General features: G+C 38.4%; 1 protein-coding gene across 1 annotated transcript in view; it reads right to left on the bottom strand.

The window, feature by feature from the left end:
- PTPRK (protein tyrosine phosphatase receptor type K) overlaps positions 1 to 12,516 on the bottom strand; it is a gene marked incomplete at its 5' end in the record, with an annotated part of 386,602 nt that overhangs the window by 82,892 nt on the left and 291,194 nt on the right. The window contains one exon of the mRNA XM_082277108.1: positions 12,107 to 12,409. Within this exon, the coding sequence (XP_082133234.1) occupies positions 12,107 to 12,409 (303 nt within the window). The remainder of the gene's footprint in view (positions 1 to 12,106; positions 12,410 to 12,516) is intronic.

Raw genomic sequence — 12,516 nt, 5'->3', positions numbered from 1 at the left:
GAAAGTTTTAAAAATAGGAAATTCAAGAGACAGAAAAACTAAAGAGATGACAGAACATCCGATTAAAACCAAAAGTGAGCATGGGTCTATTTTTATTAATATTCATTTGCATGCAAAAGGCAATGGAAGAGTGTGTGAAAAAGCACTTCAAAGTCTATTCTGTCATTTGCAGTGCAGAGAGAGCACGAAGTTGAAACATTAACGTTATCCACACATACGGTTTTCAAAACTCCATGCAAAGTCAAATTGTCTCATAGTATAGCCAGGGGAAACAGTTCAAGCTAGATTACAACTTCAGGGAACATCACTGAACTCTGTAATAAGCGTATCTTAGGACAAGGACTACATGGTTCTAAAATTCTTTTAAAAGGAAAAATCAAAGGCAAGGAAGAGTCTCTGTTATACAGCTTCTTCCAAAGGAGAGTGTGGGAACCCAGAGTGCAGAGAATATTTCTCTGCCTGTTTTGAAGGGTTCTACCCCCCTGGACAACACTGGTTTTGACCTTCATCCTTGGAGAAAATTGCCTGCCCTCTGGGAAGAATTAGAATCTACACTGGTGTGAACTAGGTGATAGAATATTATGTAAGATTGTCACAGGGTGAAAAATTTAGAGGATTTGGGTTTGTTAATATAGTAAATAGATAAAAGCAAAAAACTTCAAAATGGAGGATTGTTGTTGTTCTCTAGACCTTCTTCTTCTTCTACTACTCCATATTCTGCAGTAGAAGTAGTTTGGGATGATTGGATAAAGAATTCCGCAGTTCCAGTCTCTGTGACTAGATGATTTATTATACATTGGTGGAAAAGTAAAAATAATGTACACTTTTAGTGACCGTTGGTTAATTTACCTTTAAAAAGGCTGTGTAATCTTGATTATTTGGCATTCTCCTCCATTCTCTGCTCTGTGCTATGTCTGGGTCACATTAGTGGCCCTATTTCTCTGATAAGACTTAATAAACAACTATCTGAAAGCAGAGAAGGCTGAAGGTCCCGTTCATCTCTTGGACTCCTGGCAAAGACTCTAAAATTCTCCCCCATCAGGGGAGGCATAATTACGGCACAGACAGTATCAAATGAGAGAAATTTTGAACAAAATAGCTCTAAATCACATCTTCTTATGATTTGTTGTTTTAAAATAAATCCTTATTTAAAAGAGAGGGCTGAACATGCGGAAACACACCAGCTCAGCTGCCATTTCTTTCAGCCTTTGACCTTCTCACGTGCAGAAGGATCAAGACTGCTCACTTCAATTCCTTCCAATAAGAGATGTTTTCAAAGCTTTGAACTAAACCACACTAAGATGACCCTACTTTCTTATTTTAAATGGAACCAATATCCCTGGTGTAATAACAAGTCTGAAATGTCACCTCAGGCCTCTTTGCCTGAAGTGATTCACAGCACCTGGTAATCCCATCAACACCAGCCAGAAGCACTTAGTTATCTTCCATTACAGCTTACAAGATACTTTTGCCTACACATACAATTCCTTTTTATCAGGGCAGCTCACCTAGATTTGAACACACACATTTTGAAAGAAGGGGGTGAGGTTAAGTGACCGCCTAGAGAAACTCTGAACCCAAAGAAACACCTTCCCTCCTCAAAGAGACAAAGTTGTTCAGATTTACAGTCTTTCAAACAAAAATGTTATTTCTATGTAATATATTGACATATATTTCTGTCTCTTTCTAATAAGCCCATTTTCTTCAATGCAACTTTCAGTGAGCCTTATGCATGACACTCCTTGGATATTCATTATCAAAGCAGACTGAAGTTTTACGAAGAGCAAAAATAAATTAAAATCCGATGGATCAAAGGAAGCACCAGGTGCTGTGCTAGCAGCAGGAAAGAGTGAGTGGTCTCTCCCATCAGTGGAATTTATTTCAGTCTACACGCAAGCTATAAATGCTGATCTGACCCTTGACACAAACAACACAATTTGGCACATTAATAATAAATCCATTAAGTCAAAAAAGCCCAGAAGTAAATAGGTGAGAGCTTCACATAACCCCTTCATCTGATTGTCATATGAAGGCTTAGGAGAAGTTAACTAAAATCACAGGCTGGTGCTTTTCTTCAGGGACAGACCAGGCAGTGGATGAAGGCTGACATGGAATGACAGCCCCTCTGTGCTGTTTGTGTCATTGAGAGACTTCCTGTAGGCAACACTTCATTTTTCATGGGAATGCCCTACAGTATTTCCCTGATCTCAAAAGAGGTATGAATATACCCTGCTGCACATGAAATTTTCCTTGGACGATGCATGCACATTTTTGTGTGTGTGCATGTACATCTGTGTCTGGGAAAGGACATGGATATTCACCAGGGCATGTACACAGTGTATGAAATTTGACACTAAACCACATCAAAGTATGTGAGGTATAAAGAAAACAGACACAATTGCTCAAAAACATTCAAAATGCTTTTTGTATGGTGCCTTTAAAAAGAAATGCTTCATATTCAGTTGAAACTGGGTGCAGGGCTCTGCATTTGAGGGTTGCATAAATCCTCCTACACCTTTTGTTTAAATACCAAGGTGGGAGAAGCGTCTAGGCTCATCTCATTCCATGACTGTTTTCTTCTCCTGCAATATAAAATTTGATGCTTAAGGCAGCAGTAGCAATATTAAAGTGACTGGAATTATGTGATCCAAGTTAGTTTCATGCTTCTCTTCCCCCTGGCATGGGAAGGGCACAAGAACAGAAGCTAGCACAGCAATGAGCAGCTTGCTTGGAATCCCAGTTCAAAAAAGTCAGAAAGAAAAAGACAGCAAGCATTTAGAGAAAGAGAACAGTAATTCCCACAAACTTCATCCACTCCCACAAATTCATAAAAATGAATGTTGGGATTAACTTAAATAATTTGACAACTCAACTGGAATTAAAACAAAGAAACAAATAAAAGTTCAAGTGCCCAGAAAAAGGAATATAAATTAATATTAGTTTGAAGGAAACATTTTGATGGCCTGAAGTTATTTTTTCCTTTCCATTTTCCAGTTCAGCCACAGTAAAAATGTCTCAATTGCACTGTTTTACCAAAAGGGTAAAGAGAGTGAAGAAAGAGAAAAGCAGGATTAAGAGAATTTGCTTAAAGAATAGAATATCTTCAGGTTAGTCAAAATAATACCTTAACATCCTCATTTGCTCTTTTGTATCTTTGTTCTTCAGTATTTGTTACAAACAGAAATTTTTAAAAGGCTAAAATTAGCAAAAAAAATCCCTAAACAAACAAAAAAAACCACCAAAAGAACAACAGCAAGGTAACAGAACAACAGCAAGGCAGCCTGTTGGTAACACTACCCTGAAGAGTCAAACTTCATTTCTCCATGGAGGCAGCCATCACTGCCTATTTCCTGTGACTCCCAGCAAGACTCTAAGGACTTCAGAAATATCTTAAACTTCACCTTTCCAAAACAGTGTTAAGAGCCTTCCCTTTTGTAGTGGGTTGACTTTGGCTGTATGCCAAGGTGCTCACCAAGCTGCTCTCTCCCCTTCCCAGCAGGACAGAGGAGAGAAAATAAGATGGAAAACAATAAGTGGGCTGAGATAAGGCAGATTACTAAAGAGGCAAAAGAAAAACAAAAAAACCCAAAAGTTTGCACGTGCATAAGCAAAGGGGAAAATTTCGTTTTTAATTCCCATGAGTGGGCACTGTTCAGCCATTTCCAGAGAAGCAGGGCTTCAGTGTATGCAGGGGTTGCTCCAGAAGGCAAAAATTGTAAAAGAATTGCCCCCCATTCCTTCTCCCTCCCTTAGCTTTTACATCTGAGCTGATGTCATATGGCATGGAATATCCCTTTGGTTAATTTTGGTCAACTGGCCTGGCTGTGTCCCTTCCCAGGATCTTGCCCACCACCAGTCTCTTGCTGGGGGGAGAATGTTGAGAGCCAGCTCTGATGCAGTGCCAGCCCTGCCCAGCAGTAGCCATAGCACTGGGGTGTTATCAGCACCTTTCTGAGTACCAATGTAAAGCACAGCACCGTGAGGGCTGCTGAGGGAAAATGAGCTCCATCTGAGCCAGACCCAGTACACCCTTGTATGATATTTAGCAAGGACTTGGGTGAAAACTAGCCAGGTAAATGTCATCCTTGTGTTGATAATAGCTTTTGGAGAACTCCTAACAGACAGCAAAGGCTTTCTTCAGGCTTGTGTGAGCAGCTCCAGAAGATCCACCACTCACCACAGCACATTTTTGCTGACTTCTCAGCTCCCATTCTTTTTCAACACGAGCTCTCACTCTTTCCCTTGGACTTACAGACAGTTTACACTTAAATCAAAACACTCAAGACTATTACAAGCATATTAAGATGAAGTATGTTACTTAACATTATCATCTGAATAATTCAAAAAGTATAAGTAGCTGCTAGAGGAGTTGAACTCAGACCTTTTGGCCTCTGCACCCACTTTTGAAAAAAGATTATGGTCTCATTGATTTTCTTTCCATCTGCTGACCTTGTGAAGTGTGACCCCACCATCTCTCAGTGACAACAGCATTAAACACACTTTCTTTGCCGTGCATTATTCTATGTTAAGCTTCCAACAAGTCAAGATTTACACTTATCAGAAGAAGTGAAATAATTCAACTGGGTTTAACTATATGGATATCAGTAGAGATTTTGAACTTAAGAAAAATAAACAACAGTAAAAAAGTAGACAAACATAAAATGCACATATATATAAAAGTAAGATAAAACAATTTTGAAGGGAATCTCAGCAAGGTTTTATAGTACAAACAACACAAGCTCTTCTTTTATAATTTACATGCAACTCCAGAGCTCTTTTAATAAAGCTATTTATTCATATAGTGAATAGATGATAATCTTTTCTTCTATATGCATGTGGGGTGGTGGACTTTATAAATACTATGCATAATGAATGTACAAACCATCAATCTGACATCACACCCATTCATTTTAGACCAATATATTTGCATTAAATTATGTCACAGTCACAAATAAATTGTTATTCACAAATAGTGTCACTTAAATGTTGTTCTACACTGACTTAACGGGAAATTTATATTACAATACATTACTTCTGGGAAAACAATGTATTAACTGACACCGACCACTATAAAAATGAATTTATATTGCTTCAGTTTTCCTGCTACAAAATAATGAAAGTGCATGTAAACAGAGTATTTTTATTATTATTATACTCCTTGAAAGTCATGCACAGTATTACTATGCTCTGTGGTAAAAGTTATGTGCAGGAATATGCAGGGTTATACTGGGAAAAATTGTTTTGTTGTAATCAAAAGGGCAGCAGAACAGCAGCAAACTTACAGCCTTTCTCTCAAAGTAGATGCTCATTTTCAGGAGATGGTGACAGTTAATCTCTCCTACTGTTTAAACGTTACAAGAAACTAAAATGGTCCACCTTTCCATTGGCTTTTTCTGAAGGATTTGCCATTTTTACTTTATGCTTTACTACAACTGAAGACTAAGTTTTAAATAGAAGCAAATTTTATATATTAAAAAGGAAAAACAAAACCAGAACTCCTGTTGCTAGTCTTTACCATAAGAGCATTTACACAATATGTGGTGACAAAAATTACCTCTTTGGAAATCATTCAAGTTGGACTATTTGCAGCAAAGAACAAAATACTATTGAATGTTACTGAGAAAAAAAAAAGATTTTATATTGAGTCTTCTCTGGTGCACGTTTCACTGGGCATTCCTTTTCCAGCCCCAGTGTCCCTGGAGCTGTAGGTTTCCTGGCTCTCCAAACTCCAGCCTTACCCTAATGGAAGCTTGGTGCTGAGGCTGAGGTCCCCATCACCATGGGTGGCCCAGACTCCAATGGATGTGGAGGCAGCAATGTTGATGCCCTGCCTTGATCCCTTGGGCATTCCTTTTGCAGATCCAGTGCCCCTGGAGCTGAAGGCTTTCTGGCTCCCTGAACCCTAACCCTAACTCTATGGTAGCCTGGAGCTGAGGTACTTCTGGGGGTGGTGATTCCACTACTTCTGTGGCCAGCTTGTTCCAATATCCAAATGCACGAGTTCTGGTTGTGCTAAATTTGGGCGCTTGGACACCTTAAGGCAGAATTTGTTTAAAGCCTTTTCACATCAAGTGCTGACTTCAGTACACCTCATTCCTGGGATTTGGAAATGTTTCTCAATTTCAGAATGAAGTAACATCACATACAAGCTTTACAACTCTCTGAAAGTATGCAATTCAATATTTGGTGACTGCTTTCAGCTAGCACATGGCTTAGGAACACAGAAACTTGTGGGGCCACGTGCAAGCCCTCATTCCACCACAAAAACTGCTAAAAGAGCCACTAATTCTGGCCTACATGCAAGCATCATTATGTTGAACACAGCATTTCAACAAAATAACTGTATACGCAGTATCACTTTTTTAGCTATAACATTTCTAATATAGGTACCTAATGGAAATGAAAGTAGGAAGTTGTTTGAGCCAGGGTAAATAATTCTGCATTTCAGGGCCAATTTTTCCTTGCTATTCATATAAAACCCAGCTTGCATTTCTAGTCTCCACAATATCTTAAAACAGCTTACTTCACTCATCATTTGTTCAGTGTAAGCTTAAAATAAATCTTGCTAATATTTTAATTTTTTTTTATTTTAAATATTTTTTTTCTTTCTCACAAATCAGCTTTTCTGATGCCTTTCACAAAAAGTGCTCACATGTCCTGCAAGCACTTTTTCTCTCTCGATGACATGCCAATAGCAAAACTTGCTTACCATCTGAAAAAAAGAATGGAGGTTATTTTCACAAGATGTAGGACAAATAAGTTATTCCAGGCTCCTTTCATCAATGATAGTAGGTTGGTTATACTCTGTTTCAGTTCACTATTGCTAAAGACAAAAATTCCTCCTGTATTTGACTATCTTGACACTAAATTTTGTCAATGTTTATGACATGAATATAACTAATGTCTCATTTATAGCAAGAACTGAGGTCAATACCTTTAGCAGTGACATTTACGGACAACTTCACATTGCAATTTTTATCTCTTAGTCATGGGGTTCTCTTTGCTAACAGCAACTATTTGCCAACTTTTCTGCCATTAGGATTAGCATACCTGGTTCCCTTGACATCCATGCATGTGTCACTCAGCTATGTGAGTTATACATTTTTTGAGAGAGTTTTCCTTTTCAAACAATCTTTGCAGCCCTACTTTGCTGTAATGGACATAGTTTATTAACCTTTTCTCCCAGGTGGGCTGTTTTTGCAACTTTTAAAGTGCTACCTGTAAAGATTTATGTCCATGTTTTTTCAAAGCTCCTTGAAGCATTGTTTTTTTACTTTGATCAAAGCGTATTTTCTTCTTTCCTCCATCATATTCCTAGGGTGCCAGAACAACTGGGAAGGCAGGAAGGAAGAAGATGCTTCTCATAGCAAATGGGGTTTTTTTGTTTGTTCAGTTCGGTTTTTTGTAAAGGCAACTTACAAAACTTACTACTATCAATCATAGAAGAATACTAAATATCAACTATTGCCATAAAATCCTCCCTCTTGAAGCTGGAGAAAGATATTTCCTCTACACACAGTGTCATAGTCTAACCCCAGCCAGCAACTAGGCTCCACCTAGCCAGTTGCTCACTCCTCCCTCAGCAGCTGGATGGGGGAGAAAAAATGAAGAAAATAACAAGAATAGCAATGATAAAAGAATTAGAATATATGTAACAAATTACGGGCATTGCAATTGCTCACCGCTCACAGACTGATGCCCAGCTGTTTTCCCAGCAGTGAACCCTGGCCAAGTTTCTCCCCATTCTATAAACTGAACATGATGTTCCATGGTATGGAATGTCCCTTTGGCCTGTTTGGGTCAGTATGCTGGCTGCATCCCCTCCCAGCCTCTTGTGCCCCTCCAGCCTTCTCGCTGGCAGGACATGAGAGGCTGAAAAGCCCTCAACTTAGTATAAACACTACTTAGGAACAGCTAAAATATCAGTGTGCTATCAACATCATTATCATCCTAAATCCAAACCTCAGTGTTGTACCAGTTACTAGGAAGAAAATTAACTCTATCCCAGCTGATGTCAGGACACACATCTAGACAGTATACAAAGCATTTCACTGTTTCTCTTTTTTTTTGTCCTCTAATTATAACATTTCCTCTTCCTTTGCAGTTCCCCAGTGTGGCAAGCCTGTTGGAGTTTCTCCAGGAGCATGAGTAATGATTGGACAGCTGATGTATTAACCCTGCATCATAGCTCTCAATATCTCTGCATGGAGCTGAATGAGCCCCTGAAAGATCAGGGGACATCATTTGTGTCCAATGAGCATGTGCTTTGGCCCAGACCAAAGTTCTGGTATACTTCGAGCCCCAAAAGGGACACTTCTCCTAATCCAAGTGATCCTTTTCAATTCGTTGTTTACCTACTGTTCAATGACACACTCCCTTACTGGTCATAAAATCACCATTGAACACTTTCAGCTTCACAATTTGCTTTCTCTATAGCTATTTGCTCAGAGCTAAAGTCACTACTCCTGTTAATCCACTGTCTTTTGTATCTGTTTCCAATTAAAAATTAAGGAAGCATTTATCTGCTTTAATCCCATTCATCCACTGCTTTTATAAAGGGTCCCTCTGCATTGGCAGTGCTCTGGTCAACAGGCAACTCCAAGAACATGTGCATGCTGATGATTCATGCTAAGTGATAAATTCACTGCTGGTTTTTGTACTTTGTCTCAAAGTGCCAAACACGGTCTTTGCCCAGCATGTATGCAGCCACAGGTTGCATGAGCCTTCCTCTACTTCCTTTATCAAATTCTTCAAACATTGTCCATCTTCTGTACAAGCCAGGAAAAGCAGAGTCCCTGTCATAGCACAGATAATGCCAAGTGCCTGTGTACTCAGAAGAGCTTTCTTCCAAACCTTAGTAGCTGTGTGGTTTCTCCCCAAAGCAAAAGATGTTGTTTCACTTTTAAAAGACTCACAAATTTCCCTGTTTTCATTGACTTTTTGCAAAGTTCATTTATCAGTGTCTCATTCAGGTGTTTTATTTTTACATGGAATACAACTTTCTGGAAGTACTAAAACATACTTTTAAGATTAATTCCATCTTCCAGTGTTAAACAGAAATACTGAAACTACCAAGTATTCAGATCTAGCTCTGGTCAGAAGAAAGACTGTTTTCAGACTGTCTTGATATTCCTGGGCTTTACTCTTTTGCAGATATTGAATTACAAGCTATTAAAACCTTCCTCGTTTGTCAGCCACAGCTCCAGAGATCTGAAGCACAGCTTTTGAATCTTACCTCATTCTTCTACTAATTGTTTCATGAGTTAATTCTGCTCCAGGTATCATATGCAACTCAGTTACCACTCAGCACTCTGACAGGTCCAGCCATTTCTGAAAGACCCCCAGCCCAGCTGTACAGCCTTACATAAATGTGAACCTATGTGAAAGACAACCAGAGATCCTCCCTGTCTCACAGAAGAGCTTCATAAAAATCTAAAGTCCTCTGCTTTTAGGAAATCCTAGAAGTTCAGGAAAGTGTAAAGCTCCTGGCAGAAGGAAAGAAATGACCTGAAAGATGCAGTGAGATGAAGGGAAAGGTTAAAACAAAACAACAACTGAAGATACGAAAGGGGCGGCTTGGAAGCATGGGAAAGTATGAGGAAAAACAGAAAATGAGGGCAAGATGGTAGAGAGGAAGAGAGACAAGAAAACATGAGGTAGGCATCTCTAACTCCAACAGTCTATAAAGTTTTTGCTTGTTTAGCAGTACCTTGTGAAAAAAAGCAGCATTGTAAAGAATCCCACGCTTCAGAAAAGCTCACAAAAATTTAATTATCAGTTGTCATCTGGAGTTTTCAAAATTTCTATTTATGAAAAGTATAAAACAGGGCGGTTTCAGATAATCATAATCAGGGCTATTTCTAACTAATGTTATTTGCGAAAATGTAGGACAACACCCTATTTCTTCTACTTTCCTTCTCCAAAATGAATCACTGATAATGCCTCCATGATCTAATTAAAATCATGGTTACTCTAAAACCTGCAAAAACCATGAAGACAATGCAGCTTCATCTGACCATGTGTTAAATGTAGGGCACAGAATCACATACATAATTGGACCTCTCATCTTCTTAGTCCAAGTCCTGCTTTAAGCTGCAAACTCTGCTTGGAAATAGTTTCAGATACTTGATCACTCGGACTGGAACTAAATTAGCATTGTACACATAAGCAGTCAGCTACGGGATTTAGTTTACTATTGCTGTGAGAGCTCAAGGAAAGACTCAGGTGTGAACCTCTCAGTATTGTACATTGTCTGCAAGCCCAGTAGTTTGTAGTCATGGCAAGACATAGACTTCCAGTCAATCAGTAACACAAAATTAAAATCTGATTCTAATCCCAATAGTTTCACAGAGTCAAGCCCACAGGAGGCTATTTTCAGGTCACAAGCATTATTACCACCAGCACATCTAAATATAGGTACCTTTTAAAATTTATCAGTCCCTCTGTGAAAACAACATCTGTTTCAAACAGTTTACCTTGGCAACTTTTGTTCACTGGGTGAGGCTTCTTCTACACTACACCACTTGTGACACCAAAGCCAATTCAACTCAAGTTCACTGACAGTACGCTGGTGTGCTAGCTTGAGACCAAAACCTGCCTTGTGTGCACCATCTTCCAAGAAAAATCAACAACAAAACTAGGAGACAAAGTATAAAAATGCATTTGACTCTGCTCCTGACAAGTACGGACACAGTGACCATCTGCCATCTCCACACATCTAGTAAGGCAAAGGCCATTGGAAACCATAATCTCTCTTGAAAATCCAGTTAAAAGGAAAAGAAATCCATTTTCCATGAACTTAACAATATCACTACTACTCTTTTAACCTCAAGGAAAATAGCAACCATACATATCTACAATGTAAACACAAACACAGAAGTAATTCATCATTAATTATGTTGAAAATAAATAAAAAATTAATTTGAATTCCATGAAATATTCTAATTCTGTACTTGTCAGTAAATCTTCATATGATGCATCTGTGTCTATAGTTTTCTGCAGCTCATATTCTCCTATTCTACCTATGTAATAAATTGTTCTCTCTTTATTGCAACAGTAAATATATTCCTCTTCTATTTCTCATCAAATTGAAATTATATGGAAAAACAGCACTACCAGACACTAACACTGACTGTTATATAAAGCTGTATTTCCCATTCATTTATTTTGCAGGCAAGTAAACACATTACTTTTTTCAATTTTACCTTTTTATTTATCTACAGTCTTATATTAGTCCAAGTATTCTCTTTTTGTTACCTATGGAAGTATCTATTTTCATTTTGCTGTTGTCAGTACTTTCACAAAATCTAAACATAAGAAAAAGAAACTGAAACTGCTTTTTGCTACAACATTTTAAATATTATTAGGGAAAAATATCGATTTTTATTTTCATATTCTTGATACTAAGATTCATAGCCCAGCCTCTGAATGTATCACCATTAACATGTCTACATCTATTCTTTATTTTTTCACAGCCGAGGTAAATTCAACTGTCTTGTCAATGAAACTTTGCTGAAAGCATTTTAAAGAAGAATCGTCAAATATCTGGAGTTGGAAGGGACCCATAAGAATCATTGAGTCTAATTCTCAAGTTGTCAAAATAATACTTTAATTTGATTGTGGGCTTTCAAATAGTTAGCAGATACTATATTCTGTGACCTGCAACATAAATTACTGCTCAAATATATTTGCTGTAGAGGTTTTAAATCTTGAATAAAGTCTTTAACCACTGAACTCAATATTTAAATATGATTTACAGAATTAATTTTCAAATACCACACCTAATACTGTGAAGAAGTCTAACACCACCATGTGTTTCTCATCACCTGCATTAACACATTTTTTGAATGACTGGGAAGCCATCCTCCTTTTTCTGGTGAGAGAGAGAGAGAGAGATCCAGTTTGACTTGTGCTGCATGGACGGTTTTAGCTACATATGCAGGGCGACAGCTATAACACCTTCATAGCTACCATTTTGGGGCTAATTAATACATTAATAGAAAAGAACTTCCATCCTTCGGGATACATATTGTAACACACAAAGTAATTTCCTTCCACCTGCCTAGACTGGACTTGGATGTAATTTCCATAAGAGCATTTAACATACCATCTTCATCTGTCTGGATAATGGTTTCCTCGCTTTCCTTCCTCCCTTCTGGGTTAGTTAAGATCATTTTGAGGCTGACATTTGTGTAGGGAGGCAAACGATCCACAACGTGCTGAGGTGCTTTGGGGTCCATGTCCAAGCAATCTGCTTTGCTCTCATTGTGTCCACAGAAGTAGTGGTAGCATATAGTGACATTGAAAGTATGGCAACGAGTGATGTTGTAGCCCAGAGATTCCCAATCCACGGCGATGTGTCTGGCCTGTATCTCAGCAATCTTCAGTGTTTTTGGTGTTCTCATAGGCTCTAGAAAACAGAGCATAATGAAGAAAACACTGTTAACATTCTTCATCCTTGCACTGAACTGTAGCTGGTAGATGTGAATGTAAAAGTAAAGGAAGCACCTAACAAAC

This window comes from Coloeus monedula, assembly GCF_965178545.1.
Source record: "Coloeus monedula genome assembly, chromosome: 2".
In the NCBI taxonomy this organism is placed as follows: domain Eukaryota; kingdom Metazoa; phylum Chordata; class Aves; order Passeriformes; family Corvidae; genus Coloeus; species Coloeus monedula.
This window is presented reverse-complemented; position numbering and strand designations above follow the sequence as displayed.